Genomic DNA, 18,892 nt, shown 5'->3' with positions numbered 1-18,892 from the left:
CCTATGTTTGCATATGTGTTTAGGTAGATCCCAATGAAGTTTTGCGAGATAAAATTGAGCTCAAGTGGATGGGAATTGTGTATTCCCAACCCCTGGACTATGAAAATACAACTTTTTGATATAGGAATTACCAACAAGATAGACACCTTCAAACTGTCTGTCCCTTTCCAATAGGGGCTTCCTCCTTACAGTCATCTAAGAACTCTAGCTGCCGTTGGAGGGATCTTAAGGAAAGAGAGGGATCCAAAATGTAACACCCCTCCCTTGTGTGTCAAAATTTGCAAACCTAAGCTGAGAAAAGCTAGGTATGATGTGTAATATAAAACGTAAATACATTATTAATAAATTAATCACTTGGAAAAGCGAGACACCAAGAGATGAGATTCTTTCCAAATCACATTGGTGAATGGGAAAGGATAATTCTTTCATGGTAAAGCTTCTCGATTTAATTATAGATAAGTTGGATGGATTGGAGATAAATATCCATTGAGAAAAACATAAAAGTTGTGTAGGAGAGAAAGGCAATCTTCTATGAGGAAAATCCTCATGGGAGAGAAAGGTGAGCTTTTATGAGATAAGCCTACGCAAATGGATAAAAAGATCCATAAAAGCGAGACACCGCTAATGGAAACCATATCATGAAAGAAGGTATTAAATACCCATTACATAGATCAATTGGAGGTGGTTGATCCATGGCAAGAACCTCGACTCGGTGGTGAACTGAAGAGTCATTTCTAGGTTGGGTAGCGGTGCTCTGTTTTCCAAGTGTCGTTCTCTCTTTTGATCTAGTTTGACTCACTTGCGTGGATTGTTCTGTATGTTGGTTTCTTACCCTCTATGTTATAAATTCCTTAGCATATGAGAGAATTTGCTTGAGTTTTAAATGCACTGCATGTGGCGTTAATGAGATGATTTTATGGATGCACATAAATGAAATTCTAATTACAGTCACAGTATGTGGATCTTATGTAGAATTGGTGTTAACCTGTCTTTTGTTAAGATAGTGAATAGTCGTGCTTGAGCCGCTAAGAAAATTTGTTAATTGTGGTTAAGGCTCGACTATATAAACTATGGTACAAGTTATTTGTGCTATGCATCCAATACTGCGCTTATGATTAATTGTGCATAATCCCTAAGATACACATGTTAACATGTCATGCAACTGTGGAAGACAGATTATTGATTATGTATGATAAATGATTTTGTTTTGAAACGGTAGAGCCTATGGTTCGGGTTATCTAATATATGCATTATGCATTATAGGATGAATTGCATCCATTGAGGCGTTCTAATTATTTATTCGTATTGCATAAGATATATGTCGGTGGTACTTTCGGCCATGACAATAGCAATATGAACATGCTATACGGCAAAGCTAGTTATTGTAAATGGATGACCTGATCTCCATAAATGTTGGATTGAATCCTCAAAGGAGGGATACTCGAATGCGGGATATTGAATAATATTGATTGATTCCTCCTCTGTGATGTGATGTAGGCATGGGTAGAAGTGCTTGTGTTAGCTTTGTTATGAGGTAGTTGTATATGAACGCGTGTGACAACCATTACATCTAAATTTATTACAAGCTAAAATTAGTAAAGGAAACCAATATGTTGCCTTTAATACTGTGGCTAGGAGGTGTCTACTGAAAGAGGACCCAAAGTTGATCATAATTCATGGAACAAGGTACCAATCAACCTTAAGCACAATGCAAGAATAGGCTGAAAACCTTAAGCATGACCACCAACTCATCGAATGGCCTTGAGGCTGCAATATGCAAGAAGAGGATGAAAAACATTGACTTTGAAAGCTTTTACAACCAGAGAACCTTAAAACCCCAACTCCCTCCTTAGGACAAGTGTATTTGAGTTTACCAAGAGTTGGCTTCCAACACACCCAACGCTCAATGCCAAACATGACATGGTACACTAAAACACAAAGACCGTAAAACCTTTCAACATATCGACAAAGTACACATTCTTCCTTGAAATACACATTCTAAGGAAACCCACAAATGACTTCTCCTCATTTTGAGGATGGTACATAAGTTAAATTGGATTGCATAGGGATTTCTTAACACAGGGTTCAAAATTATTACAACAATATACTCATTAATCACTAAATATGTCATTTGTAGGAATTGCAGTTAGGTGGGGAGGATAACACTCCTATCCATTTTTAAAGCTACACCCAATTAATAAGTTCTCCATGTGCCACAATAAATGAAATTTTTATGACTATAGTGACACATCCCTCGAGATTTCCTTCCACACCAACACTTTTATCCATGAATTAAAGAGTGACTATTTCATTATTATATTATACATACATGTTAATATAAGCATTAAAATTTGTATTCCTTTGTAAAAAATGCTAGTCCAAGAGATACATTTGATCACCTTGTCTTGTATCCAATATCCAATGTTGACCCCTATATCCTTAAATCTAGAGTGAAGGTTTCATTTCTAATGTTGTGTTTGAGATTAAATTCTAATTAAATATTTGGGTTAGCCAAGGTCATTACTTAACTTAATGGCTTTGCAATATACAATGTATCATATTTTTTTTAAGTTCAATTGGTGAGATATGTCTGGGGGATTGAACTTTCGATCACTTGGATACACAAGGGCTTGCCAACATGCTTTTTTCCAATTGTGCTACTACCTCAGAAAATATACAATGTATCATATTAACATCCACTTAAACCAAATTGACTTTTGGGACACATGTCTCTTTGATGATGAAGGGAATCCAATTATGTGATGTCAAACACATTCCCTCACAAACACTCACAAAGACCCTACACTTTTTAGGGTTCGAACCTAGGTTGTCTGTTATGAAACCAACTCACAAAAAGATAGAAAAGATAGATCAACAACTTAGAAATCAGCTTCTTCGAGGGGGCAACCTCCTTTACATTACACAAAAGAACAATTATTGGATGATACAAATGACAAAGCCTCATTTCTATATATAGGAGTCTAAGGGGTCACAATATAATCAAATTCAACATAACAATAATAATATAAGGGCACAAAAATAACAATAGTGGGCTTCTATGGGGCACAATAATAACAATATGGGGACAATAAGGGCACCACAATAACAGTAAGGGCGACAATGACACTAGTAATGGAGGAATCACTAGTGTTATAGGGACCTAACATTGTCTATATGGAAACACTGTATAATTTTGAATTTATTTATTGTAGATTTGTACATAGATGGATATTCCTTTCTTTGCATTTATCTTTTAGACTTCTTGCTTTCACCAATTGATTTAGAGCTTATGGAGTCTCAAGTAGCACCAATCCCCTTGCTTCTATTGGATTGAATAACATGATTTCTCTTTTGAAATCCATAATATCTCATTCACATGCTTCCTATTTCTCCCATAAGACTTTAGCACAGACTCCATGATCATGTTTGTGTCCCTCTTAATAACGCACTCCTTGGAAGGGGCCATAACATCTTTTATTAGGACTAAACTTGGATGTCTCTTCTTTCTTGCCCTTTGATTCTTCATTCAATCATACCACCCATCAACTTGTTATTTTTCCATTTTTCTTATAATGACCTTTGTTGTTGGGAAGGTGCCTTTCAAGTATTTTGTCTTTGCATATAGATACACATAAAGTATCATTATTTTAATCTAATGGACGTGGTTGTTAAAATCACCAATATTTAATTAAATATGAATTGTTATACCTTTGCTCAAGTCAACTTCAATTCAAATTCTAACACATGTGTGTATACCCTTCCTTGCTTAGTTTGTATATTGTTGTAAGTCCCCAATATATTTATGTTGGCTTTTGAAAGATCATCTCATCCCAAAATAAGTATGGGGGATTCAATATTCAAATCCAGCAGAGTGGGGTTGAAGAAATGGATATTGAAGATGGATTCAATTATAGAAACTTTCTTTTGAAAAAAGGTTAGTTTTGCCCCAAAAAGAATGTCCCTCCTTTGAGACCTTGCCACAACTTCCATAGTTGTGAAATTTTACAATAATAGAACCTCTAGAGTAGAGGTTTACCATATACTTAGAACTTAGGTTGGAATTGATTTGATTCTTGAACTCTTTAGATGATGACTAGAGATCATTAAATACATAGTTTGAAGCGTTTGCTTGTAGTTATTAATGAACTTGTTAACCATCCATAGATGAATACTTCCCTTGCACATGTGCTTGATTTTGTCAATAATGAAAGAATCCTACTATGTTTTTGGTATATTCAACAAGACTACATCTTTAAAATAAAGAAGATTCAATTCTTAATGCTTTGCAATCCTGTAAGAGGGAGGGACAATCGAAGTCACGCAGGAGGAGGTATTCCCTTTGTTTAGCGAAACTCTACAGAGATAAAGCACTAAATGCAAGATTAACCCCTTGTTTATGTGATAATTAGGGAATATATATCTATTCTCTCAAAGATTAGTCTTATATATTCAAAAAGAATTTCTCATTTATTCTAAATAACACTTAACACTGTTTATAGAATAATTTCTCACCATTACAATCACAATAATCATTTTTCAAGGCAAAAACTACATCAAAACTGTAATGCCCCACTTAAATCTTATCCTACAAATTGTGTTAATATTTACATTATCTGAAAATATTGAGAAATATTGGTCTAAAATAAATTTATGATTTCCATTATTCAAATTCCCCACTTACCTTCTCAATTTGAATATTATGTAGGATATGGTCTCCTTCCATTAATTCAAAATATATTTATTCATTTCACATTCCCCAATGTACCCTCACATTTACTTGGGAGAAGACATAGTCCTCTCCATCTTATCATCAATATATATGTATTCATTTCACATTCCCCAATGTACCCTCACATTTACTAAGGAGAATACATGGTCCTCTCCATCTTATCATCAATATATATTTATTCATTTCACATTCCCCAATGTACCCTCACATTTACTAAGGAGAAGACATGATCCTTTCCCATTAAATTCTCAATTTTATATTCATGTCACAATTCCAAATGTACTCCTAGCTTAGAAGAGAAGTCAACCAAGGATGGGTGAGATTTAATGACATTAATGAGAGGTGGTTGAAGAAAGAGGGTATAAAAAGGGAAGGGGGAAGGAAGAAAAGGGGGAGTTGGAGTCTTGCTTAGGATTGTGGGGGTTGGTTGTGATTGTTTGGCCTTGTTATGATTTTGGGAGACCTTGGAAACCTGTGGAGGTTTCTTGGGTTTGAGAGGAGGAAAGTATCATTATCTAGTTTTGCACATTTTTCTTGAGGACACACTATATCTGGTTGGACTTGGGCACGGAGGGCTAGGGAACCTGTGGAGGTTTCCTGGGCTAGGAATTTATTTCCTAGTTGGCTGGGAGGTAAATCCGGTTGGGTCGGTCAGAAGGAGCGTTCAGCTGGAGCTATAAGACAAAGATATCATCATCAACCGCCGGAACAGGTATTTTTCCCTGGACTACTCTTGTCAAGTTGATATCAATAGAATGCTCACCTTAACTTATGTTGCTTATGATAAAATGATAAGATGTTAAATGTTTAAAGCTATGTGAGAAGACCAACAAGTTCTTTTATTTTTAACTTTTAAACCAGCGAGAAAATAGATCTATTAGTGTATAATAGGTTGAGGCTCTCATAATAGGAAACAGGCCCTTACACATGGTATCAGAGCTTTGGTTCAAAATCTGGACCCAAAGCCCACTAAACCCCAATTAAGAGTGTTGTTAAGTATTGCTCCAATATAAAATTTCTCAAATTCTCCTCTCCTTGTAAGAAGAAAAACTCTAGCTATTCTCGCTTTCCAATGTAACATTTCTGCAATTTTATGTATTCTCCTCTCCCGATAAAAAATAAAAACTCTAGCTATTCTCGCTTTCTACATGTAACATTTCTTGCATTAAGGGTTCCCTATATTATGAGTGCGAAGAAGCTTACCGTATATTAATTACTAATTTGGAAATAAATACATGGGGTGTCTTTCTCGTCCCCTCAGTTGAAGAATGGAATTGGCACATACAATCCTACCTTGTGCAACCTCCAACTTAGCATAATTTCGTCACATACATAAAAAGGAAGAGCATGTAAATATTCATGCACACTCTAACATCAACATCAATGGCGATGCCTATCTCATCCATTGTCGTAGCCCAACTGTAGCTTCCACTACCATTAAATGCAAAACCACTGACAAACAGAAATAGACACAGAAGCCAAACGCTGTTATTGATACTTACGAAGGTGTGGCTTCATATTTGCAAGCTTGTACACACATATTCAGATTTGGGTTTCATGGAAATATTTTCTTGCTAAGCAAACTAATAAACCTCTATACAAAGTTGACCGCATGAATTATGCACAACTGGTTTTTGAAAATTCCCCTAAACGGGACTGTGTTTTATGGAATGTGCCCATCAGAGGGTACGCCATGAATGCACCCTGTGAGGAAGCCCTCCTACTCTATTCCCAAATGCGGCAGAAAGGCATACAGCCCAATGAACTCATTCTTCCCTTTATTCTGAAGGGGATGAAGGTTCATCATTTTATAATAAGAGCCGGATTGGATTGCAATCTATTTGTGGGGAACGCCCTTCTTGCTCTATATGCAAAATGTGGAAGTATAGAGAACGCACGCCAAGTTTTTAACAAAATGTGTGAGAGAGATTTGGTGTCATGGAACTCTATGATTGTTGGATATTCTCAGAATGGACATGCCTATGAGGCATTGACGCTTTTCCATCAAATGCTGCTAGAGGAGGTGGTATTGGGTCCCGTTACTATGGTTAGTGTTCTCCGAGCATGTACATAGGTCGAAGCTCTTCAACGAGGTAAGTGTGTGCATAGTTACATGATTAGAAATGAGATTGAGATCAACATCTTTGTAGATACCTCCCTCACAGATCTCTATTCGAAATGTGCAAGTATTGAAATGGCACGTCTATTGTTTGACAAAATGTCTTGACAGAGATGTTGTGGCATGACTGCATGCAGTCAAAACACCCACGAATGTGATGTAGGTTGGCTTCACGCCACTGTGCTCCATTTGAGAAAAGAGCCCAAGAGCATTTTCAGCATGCCCGTTCATACCAAGACCCTCAATAATGTCTTGACCGTTTCAGAGGGGCTATTGCGAGGTTTGCGTAATGGAGTTCGGACAGATTCGGGACCGGGGGGTTTTCTGCATTTTAAGATGGTGATTCGAGGTTTTGTTTCTGAAGCATAAAATCTCTGTAGCGAAAATGAAGTCTTCTCTGAGGAAGCTGCGAGGGTTTTCACTCAGCAAACATGGAGTTAAAGAGAAACTGGGCACGGTCTATCACAGCCAGAAGCAGCAGCAGCTGCCACCTTCGACTTCCCTGGATGAGCTCGTTCAAGCTTCCCAGGTACCGATTTCATGGATCATTTTTCAAGTTAGGGCATGCTGTTGCGTTATTTATATTTTCAAGAAAATTGAGCTTTTTCCTTTAAAAGAATTCGCGATAAAGAGGTTCTTGTTGCGTTTTAGAGATAGCCTGTGACGAATGATTTTCAAAAATGAAATGCGAAGCGTTAGTTCTCTTGATGAGTTCAGAATGTAGTGATTTCTTTGATAAATTCTAAAGTTAGGACAGGTTATGATATTTCAGGTTTCAAGCATGGAAGTTGAGCTTTGCCTTAAAATGAATTGCATTTTTTTTGCCCAAAACGGTTTTCTTCGAGTTATGTAGATCGAATTTAGGCGATGATTTAATCATCTAGATAATTCTAGAGGTTTATTAAGCCCGTCCTAACTTAAAAAAATATAGTGCATGAAATCACTACATCCTAGACTTCTAACATTTAATCCCAATGTTTTTTACACTGGATCTGTAAACCCGATAACAATCACTTCCGACGTAGCATTTCAATTTCTTTAAAAGCAAAGCGCGGTTCGATGCTTAAAACTTCCAATATCACAACGGCCTGTCCTAACTTTAGAGATAATCAATGAGGTATTCATTTAAAAGCAAAACTCTATGGCCGTGTGTGAAACTAAAATATCACGACAGCCTGTCCTAGGTTCATAGATAATCACTGAAGTGTTCCTTTCGAATGAAAGATTAATTTCCATGGGTAAAAGTTCAAATATCAGGATAGCCTGTCTTAACTTCACAGATAATCAATGAAGTCGTTAGATAGAAAATCCTAGAAGTTTTTGATCACAGTGGCGGAAAGAACATAACTTGTTAGGTCATTGAGATGTTGCCTTTGGCAATCGGTGACCCCAGGGCTTGATCTCGTCACCTCTGGCTGGCATGTGTAAAGGGCTATCATGCTATGTTGAGGGTTGATTGTTATGTTATTTGAAGTTTTATGCATGTAGGTTGAGCTTTACCTTCAAATGAATTGTAGCATTATGTTAAAAGGGTTCTCGTTGAGTCTTTGTTGTTAACGATTTGCTAAGTTGATCAAACTTAGGGCTGTAAACATGAATCATCACGCTTCTAGATAATGCGAGAACTTTTGTGTGTTATGTAACATGTTGAAGTGCAGAACTGAGTGGCTCGTTGAGAGGTTTACTTTTGCAATTGTTGATTCTGCACAGTTTGAACTTGTGACCTCTGGCTGGCATGTGACAAGGGCTAATCGTATGACTCACTGAACCTAAATTGAGTGAAAAATACAACTCAAAACACTTCAAGTCAATGAGAAGCCATCTGCTCTGGAGGAATTAAATTGTCTATGAAATTTAAATACATAAATTTTGAGTCTTAATTAGCTTAATGTTGCTTAGGTTCCATTCCCAGAAAATGATTGGCATTAGGAAGTTTGAATCTCTTTTCATTCAACAGTGCTGTTTAGATAATATCTCAGCACAGTCGTCTTCAATATCGTTTCATGCTGCATGCTTTGATTTTTGGGGTAATTAAGATTTTATTAAAATACAACTTGTAACAAAATGAGGATAATAATGGTTTCCCCTGTTGATTCTGAGTATGTGCTATATTTTTCATTGCTTTACATCTTTCAAAAAAAGAGAGGACTTTAACATCTCCTTACTTGAAATTCCTGGTTTAAACCCTTATATGTTCATATTGAATATTTTGTTGCATGTGCTGTTAATCAGGCATAGGTTTTATTCAGTTCTGAGTAAATATTGCAACTCAAAGTACAACAAACCTAAACTTATAGAAGTTTCATTCTAACACTTTTTCATCCAACTTTTAATTTACTATTAACAACCACTGAAAGTCGTCCCCATTCTACTAATCAGCTATAGTTAGCTTATCTTAATTAATTAAGCGTAAGTTTTATCCAGTTCCAAGCAAAATGCTGCAGTTCAAAGTACAACAAATATACTAATAAAAATCATATTCTAACCTTTTTCTATCCAACACATTATCTTAAAATTTATATCCATGAATAACCTGTGGCAGTCATTCCTAATCTAGTAAGTACTAAGCAGCTAGAGTTAGCTTATCTAAAACTACTTCTACATCATGCATTTTCCATTTTAAACACAAAGTCAAATTCTTTTTCGTTATTGAGAGTGTTTATGCTAAAGACAATAAGGGTGGCTCTTAAGTTTTTTGTTTATGTGCTACAGAATCTCCTCTACAGTAAGCGAAACCATTCTAGGTGCGGGGTAGGATGTGCAGGGTTGAGAGGGAGACAGATGCTACTTGCCTTCCTTTGTTCTCTCGACTCAACAACTTGTCTGTTTGCTAAACATTAGAGGAATTTTTATCCTTTTAGAAGTTGATTATATGGGAGAAGACAGTCAGGATTCAAAATAATAAACTTATGTTCTTTAATGAAATACCACTGGAGTGTTTTTGGTCATTCGTACTGAAAGAATTTTTGGTCATTCTTACTTTCATCTACATTTTTGTAATTAACTTGTACTTCAGACTCTTTTTTTTTTTATTTTTTATTTTTCAACTCGTGTCTCCCATATCTCTCTTACTTTCCAACTATGTTGCATGGAGAGTCAACATGTTCCTGATGACAAATCCCTTGTACCTTGCATTCCAGTGTTTTGGGGACTTAAAAATGGCTTGGGAATGTCCCAGAATAGCTGGGGGCATCATTGGAGACATGGGAACTTCTAGGGCATTACCAATCCGTCCCTCACAAAAATATCTGGGACAGTCAACTGACCCTTGAACCTACTGACAGTTCAAGATTATATCTATATATATATATATATATATAACCTAAATCCATCCTTGCACCTGCCTGAAGTCTAAATCCTACCTGCTTCTAATTTTCTAAATCCTACCTGTCATCTCAGCATATCATTCTAAAATTGTTCTCAGCAATTCCTTTCTGCGGCGCTGGCACTCACAGACTCCAGTGCATCATACTCTCAGTCAATACTTGCTATTCCTCTGCAATTCTTATCCCTTACTGTATTTATAATCTTTATCAGTGTCAGGGGGTGGGCATCAACGGCGGCTTTTGGGATCTATTTAAATTTTCTCTTTGAATTTATTTAAATTCTTATTCACAGTGTTTCTTATTTGCAATTGGAATTTATTTAAATGTTTTATATTTATCGGGGTGAATTAAGAAAAAATATTATTATTATTATATTTAATATTTTATTATTTTCAAAATTTTAAATATTTATGATTACTATTACTATTATTATTATAATATATAAAATAATTTATATATTATTGCCATCTCCAACTTTCTGTCCCCTGAAAAATTTGGGGGTGCACTCTGGTGGTTCCGGAAACTTACCCACCATCCCTGCTACCCCCCGTCCCAAAGCTAGTGCGACATAGCTTTCTAACTATGTGTTTGCTGCAGCAAGGTGGTACAATTCGAGTTCAATTACTTTTTCCAGAAAGGCAAAAACAAGTTAGTTGCTTGCAGTTGTCTCAAGTTATTTTGCTTCATTGAATAGAGTGAGAAGTCCTCATGAGTCAAGGCCAGTATAATCCCCATGAGATTTGAACCTTTCTGAACATTGCAAGTATGAATTCTATTCACCATTTGGACTGACCATGGAGAGTAGTTGCCTAAGATACAACTGTTTACGGCTGAGTTAAGGTTACTTTTCACTAATAAATAAACTAAGCTAAATAAAAGTGATTTGTAGACTGGTCATCTAGCATTCCATGAATTCTATTTTACAATTTTGTGGAACTTCCTATTCTTTCTATAGAATTCTGTGGAACTAAATATTCTTTTCATCCTCCCCAAGTTAATGGTTTATTCAATCTACTGCTATTGTATTTTACAGGATTGGTCTGTCCTAATCTATATCCCAGGTTAAATGGAATAATTTTCAATTATCTTGGAGTGTATAAGATGTTTAAAACAGAGAAACGGTTTGTAAATTCTTTAGTACTTCCTCTAAGATTGAAAAAAGCAGAGGCTGGTCAATTTCAATTTGATTTACTCTTGCTCCCAGAGTTCATTGTGAAAGTCTTGGATGAGATTTTTCTTAATTTTTTATTTTATTTTATTTATCAGGCAGGGATAAGTGGCTTTTATGTTAATTTCTTGTGATTGCAGAATGGTTCCGAGGTTAATAATTTTTTTCACAGTTATAGCTGGAATCCATTTATTGATAACCTATGTTCCTTCTTGTAATATTCTACATAATATTTGACTTTTTTTTTTTTTCAAAGAAAAAAAATGTATATATTAATTAGGCAAAAATATATGCATCTTCTGACTGGCAACTGATTTTTCAGTTTTGCCAAAATCATGACTGGCTGTTTTCTAATCTTCCCAAAAAAAAATATTTGACATTGGTCATCCTGTTGATACAAATTACCTTTTTGTCATTTGCGTTATCCTTAGGCAGAATTGTTTGCAGGAGCCTTGAAATTTCAATTAGTTCCTGTGTAAGTTCACATACTAAGGATTTAGGGTAAGTGTTGCACCATTTTCTTGATCTACACATTACAGAAGCGTCGACCCTAAATCAAGGTGAACAACTTGCTTGGCAAGTTGAATAAATTCTGCCCTAATTGCTTGACGTTTAGGGCTACAAATCTAATTCTTTTCAGATCTGAATCTGTTTATGAGAGATAAAACACACAAATGGCATAATAATCATTTATTGCTCATCATAACATTCAAATGCATGAGATCCACGCCTTCCAAGTCACTTTCATGATGGAACAATTGACTGCATAAACAGTTTAATTTTTAGCCTGTTTCCATTACTTTCTTGCAATCATTCTGATAAATCTAGCAACATAGAACATCTCCAAGGACAGAGTCATGCCAAAACAAGATGAACAATTTGACTAATATAATTGGAATGATCTATGTTATTGAAGTTCGATGTCTGGAGTTTGAGATCACATTATTCTAATCTGCAAGTATTCATGATGGGTTTGGCATTTTATAGCTTGATACATCTTCTAAAGACTCACATTAACGCATGAACAAGCCTATCTCTCTGCCCTTTGGAATTTATGAAAAAGGTTTGCTACTCTGCAACCAGATCACACTCTGCTCTGTCAAAACGTTTCCTTTTTGAAAATTTTTGCATGACTGATATCTCAGGTATATCCAAAACTAAATCAATGCTGATAACAGCCTAAACATCCACTCAATAATACTAGCATCACACTGGTTCTATCTTCTGTTACTAGGAGTTCAAGTACTAGCTTTTACTGCAGAATTCTTGAGATCATGCTAACGTCCTGAATGATCAAACTTTGGGGTTTATTTGCATCATTGTTATGTAAACTTTCTTGTTTTTGAACTAGTATATATCTTCTATTTTTTATTTTTATTTTATTATTATTATTATTGTGGATGCATTGTTTTACATACATAGTCTTGTGCTTTGGTGCTGGTGTCTTTCTGTCATATCTGAACATCATTAATGTGTTTATTTGGCACTAGTTTGACCATTGTATGTTGGAATCTAAACTTTGATTTCATTTACAACACTGCTCTCTTGAATTTTGGAAAATTTTGACATTGTTTCAAATTTGATTCATATTTGAAATAAAACTTGAATGCTCATTAATTGGTATACATCTGGAAGCACTAAGGGAGCATTTCTATGTTGTTTCATCATTTACACAGGGTACTTCCTAACTGTTATTCTACCCCGGATTCAGAGGAGCAGCCAAGATTTTATCCATAGTTTCTTTCCTTCCAACTTTAGATAGGATCTCACCTCAACCTTCTGCCTTGGTGTTCAATCAACATCTTTGATGCCTGTTCGGGGTTGTGCCATATTAGGTTACAGATCATACATAATCAGACCGAGTTATGGACCAGCTCCAGACAGATCCAGAGTATGGCGCCTTCCACCCATTAGGGGTAAATCAGCTCCAGACTGATCCAGAGTATGACACCTTCCACCTATTAGACTAGGCCATACATAATCAGAGCGAGTTATGGACCAGCTCCAGACAGATACTTTGCAGATCCAAAGTATGGCACCTTCCACCCATTAGGGGTAAACCAGCTCCAGACAGATCCAGAGTATGGCACCTTCCACCCATTAGGGGTAAACCAGCTCCAGACTGATCCAGAGTATGGCACCTTCCACCCATTAGGGGTAAACCAGCTCCAGACTGATCCATAGTATGGCACCTTCCACCTATTAGACTAGCCCTACATTCAGCAGAGCAGAGATAATATTTTCAAGAGTTTCCTTGCTTGGACATTAGATGATAGGAGAGCATTTTGCATATGTTCTTAGGATGCTTTTGTGCAGATTATAGTGGGTTGGTAAGGGATCCCCCTCCCCAAACACCCTATCAGCATAGTTAAGACTTGAGTTTAGGGTGGCTTTAATTATCTCTGGTAATAGAAAATGATACGGAGGATTGTGCATAACCCACCCCCTTTTTGATTCCAATAAGCAGAGGTGGTCACTATGGTAATCCGATTTCAATTTGTAGTTAGAAAATGGGGTCACAACTTTCCATATTTTTTGTTTTGTTTTGTCTTTTTACATCAAACAATAGTATATTTATTAGAACCATAGTCAACTAAACAAACAGGAAACAATTTATTTGACAGGTGGAAGAAGTGATAGGCTTAGAGCAATTGAATTGTAGGCCATGCTTCTTGACAAATTGATGAACAGATGTCTCCTTACTTGAGATTTAGGTTGGCACCATGGCACCATCCTGTCCATCATTATACACTAATCTTGTCATTATCTTCTTCACTGTGAATGACTGGCCTATTCCCTGCAAATAGATCTGGGCATAGAGGAGCCAATCCAAGAACAGTAATCTCTAGCACAAGACAATATTAATGATCTAAATACCTAATCCTGAAGCTTGAGTTTGATTTTTCTCTACTGGTTCTGAATCTCTAATTGAGAATCTCCCACTCGTCATTATCAAACCTTCTCCTTCATCATTGGCATCAGCTGCACTGCTGAGGTACGTTGGTTGGTTGTCATTGGACTTGAGAGCTTGAAGTTTCAAATGATTATAGTAACAGACAGCCAGAAAAGCCAGTCCACACCCACTCAAGTTTATGACTGTAACCTTTTCATTTATTATAGACAAAGATTATGTTATGAGCAGCCAGTCCTTGACAAGACCAGCAACATTCATAGTCAAGGCTGAAGTCTTTCCTATCAGAAGAAACACTGCAAGATTAAGAGCCAAGGCACAAGCAGAATGTCATGTAATCCAAATCAAAGGAAGAGACCCTGATTATCAGAAATGGGTATTCTACTAAGGCCCAGGGGGTGCTGAGAAAAACAAGGCAACAAGGAGCAACAAAGATGTGATGGGATTCAACTTAATCCCTTTTGATGATCGTGGAATTTGTATGAGAACCAATTGGGTAGTCTCACATGCAACTGCACTTAACTGGAGAATCACCTCCCATGCATTCATCTTGGCCTCCCCATAAGCTGAAATAGTAACTCTAATGGATATGGCCAACATATTGGCCTCGGGCTCACCTTTATAAGCTTCTTTCTTCAGGGAAACCACAATCAAATACACAGAAATGGGAATTAGAGCTTTCAGCATTTGAAATAATGATACTGAGAGGAAAACATAGGCAGAATTTGAAAACCAGAGACCCAAAGAATACACTTATCAATACGATGGGTTCAACGAGCTTGAAAACTCTTACAATAGCAACAGCCAGTGTTGAGTAGAAGCCCATGTGAATCATGGTGGGACTGATCACACTAAAGTTGTCAAGCAATGGAAACTCCAATGGATATGGCTAACATATTGGCCATGGCCTCACCTTTATAAGATTCTTTCTTCACGGGAACTGCAATCGAATGCATATCAAATGGGCACAAGAGCTTTCAACATTTGAAATATTGATACTTTGAGAGACATGCACCAAAGGCTGCATCATTAGGATTTGTACTCAGTTTAGGTGTCATATTCAAGGGGAAGTTGTTATGCTTTCCACCACTTCATAGATTGTTAGAGTGATGAAACAAAAGAGGCTCCCTCTTGAGGCTAGATTATGTCATTCATATCAGCTGTGTTGTTGATGTCCTAGCTCGGCCAGGTCTTGCCAAAACTCTGTTGAGGTTCAAAATTTATTATAAACTGAAATGTCTTCACAAGAATTGACCTCATAAAATGCCATAATCACAAGATATTCCATACATGGCTGTGATTATGGCTCGCAAGACCCTTAGACTTTGAGCAATGAGGCTCGTAACATCACTTATGATTATGCACTCTACAATTCTGTGACCAGCTGAATGTCAAGCAATTGAACCGCGATTTAAATCCTATTTTGTCAGCAATAAGTACTATACTTTGTCTTTATTTAGTGTAGAGAACCAAGCACTTATTCTGCTCATCTATAGAAGGGACAATGGTTGTTTGCCTATGAGGTATAAGGAAATCCTATCAGATGTTTTGTATTTTCGTATGGAATTGAATCATACTCCTGCACACTGTAACATTCATATATATCAACTTGTAGAGGCTTTAATAACACTTGGTATTATGGTTAGTGATTTTATTGGACCTCATGTGCATATCCTACATGCACAGGATGGACTATTCATATGTTACAAGGTATTATTCTTATTATTTAGGGTGCACATCTTCAGGTTTTCAAGAACAATTACTAGAACAGACAGTTAATTCTGCAATTTAAAGGATGAAAAAGGAGGTTATAGGAGTCTAGTTTTGGTTCTCATCCACAATGTCACACTAGTCTGCCTGGGCATGGTTCTCATGGTTTAATAGTGACTTGAGGAGTCATAATACCACAGATCACTAAACACGAACAGCTAAGGTAGCCCAAGGACAATAGCCATCTTTACACATTAATTAACAGGTCTTACATTAATTATCCTAGGGAGTTTTAATACTTCCAAATGCTTAAAAAACAGTTAGCAGAGCATTCACATTACACATTCCAGCAATCTTTTCTATAAACCAACCAAATGCAGTCAGGAGAGCCCTCCTTTTACACTATACAACCTTATTGTTAGTATGATCAACCTTATTTTAATATATAGTGTGACAAATCGTATGTGACAGGCAGGTGGAAAACTTTTCTCGCAATTGACTAAGCGACGTCTTGTGAGCCAGACTTGAGACGGAAACCCTCATCAGAAGTTTATGCTTGGCTCTTTTCCAAACAAATGAAGAGTCAATGAGGTTTTGTGTAATCACTTCTGGTATCGTATTGGGTTATTGTTAGAAGCGATAATTGGATTCGGATTCTCATCGAGTGAGTTGTTCTGCTTTCTCAATTTGAGAGGGTTTGTTTGGAGGGAAAAACAAAAGAGGACATACAAGAATAGTGAGGGGAAAGATGCAGAGGAAGAGGATTGAGAACATCGCCAGCAGGCAGGCTACATTTTCCAAACGTAGGTGGATTGCTGAAGAAAGCTTACGAGCTCTCGGTGCTTTGCACTGCAGAAGTTGAACTTGTGATTTTCTCCCCAGCAGGAAAGCACTATGAACTGTTTTTTAGTGCAAATCCTACTATTTTGATTCTAATAATCATGGCTATGCAAACCTCATGAGATTCTTACTAATAACCCCGGTGGTGCAAGCCCTAGTAAGCTCGATGTTGAAAAACTTAGTGTAAAACCTCCAAATCGCTGGTTTTGTTGTAGTGCTTATTGGAGAGTATATAAAAAATTTCACACCTTTTTATGAGATATGGGAGGAAAACATGTTAAAGGATTTTAATAAATATAAAATTTCCAAAATGATGCTAGTTACGTGTGATTCTTTTTTCATTGTTTGTGATTATGAAAAATGAAACTCAATGTTTTTTCATTATTGCACACATATTTCATTATATAATTGCATATAGAAAAATCATTCCAGAGCCGATAACAATAAAAATGAAGAATTTATGGTCCAACGTTATATTTAAGGGAGATGTTTAAGGATGACGTTTGAATTTTGTTTTTCATTTTAAGACATTTGGAGCAAATATTAGGAAGGACTTTGAGAAAGGATTGTCCTTGATTTTCAAAAATGGAGTTGTTCCTTTCCAGCCATATGCCCCAAGTGACCATCAAAGGGAGAGCTCATATGTTTTTTGGATGTTTTCTTTATAGACATTTTTTTACACATATCCATAGAGTCCCCATGCCATTGATGTGAATTACTTGTTCCGTTTTTCTTAACCAAAATTTTTAACCAAACAAGAAAAATTTAAAAAATGCCTCAAGATCAAAGAATGAAACAAAGACCTATTGACATACCTTTTAAAGTATGGAAAGAACTTGTAAAATCATATGAGAAGTTGGATGCACAAAGAAAAGCCGGCAATGAGAGCATTCAGGTATTGAATTTTTCATTAAACATTATTTAGAATGTATTAATACTTATAAGTATCTTAGACATGTATTTGTGTGAAAATAAATTGAATTGGTTTATGTTTAAGGACAAGGCATCCAAGGCGAGGTTAACCAAGACAAAAGTCACTCATCGTAGTGGCCAGAAAGGTTTAAAAGCACTGATAACAACCTTTGTAAGTATATTAAACATGTGATATTTTTTTAATAAATTTTGTACTAGAAGAAAGTCATTGTTATCTAATTTCTCCCTATTTACTGATTGATAGGAACTAAAATATGGAAGACCTCCAAATCATTTGGAAAAGGAGGTGCTGCAGCAAAAGAGATGGGTTGAATTTGTTGTTTGGATGGACTCTATGGTATGTAATTTTAGTTGGATTTCCAATATACTTTTAAACCATATTTTCATTTTATTTTTTAGTACTATTAGATATTATATCTTATCTCATTTTATGGTTAACATTGTATAACAAAAACATGCGTTGTGTTATGTAATTAATACTAACATGTAATATTGATTTTTTTTGTCAGAATGCTATAAGTAATGATTGCCAAGACGATGATCCAAATTATGTTCAACATATATCAGGAGATGATGAGGATGAGGATGAGGATGATGGTGGTGAAGGAGGAGATGATGATGATAGTTGTGGTGTTGGTGATGATGTGGATCAGAGTAATGAGGATGGTCAAGATGATCATGAGGATGATCTTGGTGGTGGTAGCTAGGCATGCACATGCATTGTTTTTTATGAAGAAATTATTGTGTAGAATGACATTGTTATGTTTAGATGGGTGTTGTGAATTTACCCTATATCAATGAGACATTTTGATTTTGTAATCATACGATGAGTTTGATTTATGTATGTTGTTAATTTATCGTAGAATAACGATATTCATGAAATCTTTTGATTTGTTAATCATATTTGAATTTTACTTGTTTTGATTAAAAATAATACTGATTTTATTAGTATTATGTTGCTATTTTATACATGTTTTGAAAATTGTTAATGACACATTGTTATTTTTTTGGATGGATGTCAATTTCTCTTAAATTTCTTTACAAATGATTTTGAATTGTGATATCTGCTTTAATGATATTTAGAAACTATCATATATTTCACTATGAATCTATAAAGGGGGTCATATATGTAAAGAAAAATATACTCTATATAAGA

At 35.9% G+C, this 18,892-nt stretch overlaps 1 protein-coding gene across 1 annotated transcript; it reads left to right on the top strand.

Annotated features, from left to right (window-relative positions):
• Positions 1-17,600: 17,600 nt before the first annotated feature.
• LOC149244836 (uncharacterized) lies at positions 17,601-18,474 on the top strand. The gene is made up of 3 exons (XM_089368088.1): positions 17,601-17,887; positions 17,981-18,073; positions 18,246-18,474. Exons 1-3 carry the CDS (start codon positions 17,759-17,761, stop codon positions 18,441-18,443), a joined length of 420 nt encoding a protein of 139 aa, XP_089224214.1. The 5' UTR covers positions 17,601-17,758; the 3' UTR covers positions 18,444-18,474.
• Positions 18,475-18,892: the final 418 nt, after the last annotated feature.

Source organism: Pinus tabuliformis, chromosome 8, assembly GCF_031772625.1.
Source record: "Pinus tabuliformis cultivar Carrire ecotype Pingquan chromosome 8, CPIR1, whole genome shotgun sequence".
Taxonomy (NCBI): Eukaryota; Viridiplantae; Streptophyta; class Pinopsida; order Pinales; family Pinaceae; genus Pinus; species Pinus tabuliformis.
Note: the sequence above shows the minus strand (reverse complement) of the source record. Positions and strands in the feature narration are given on the sequence as shown.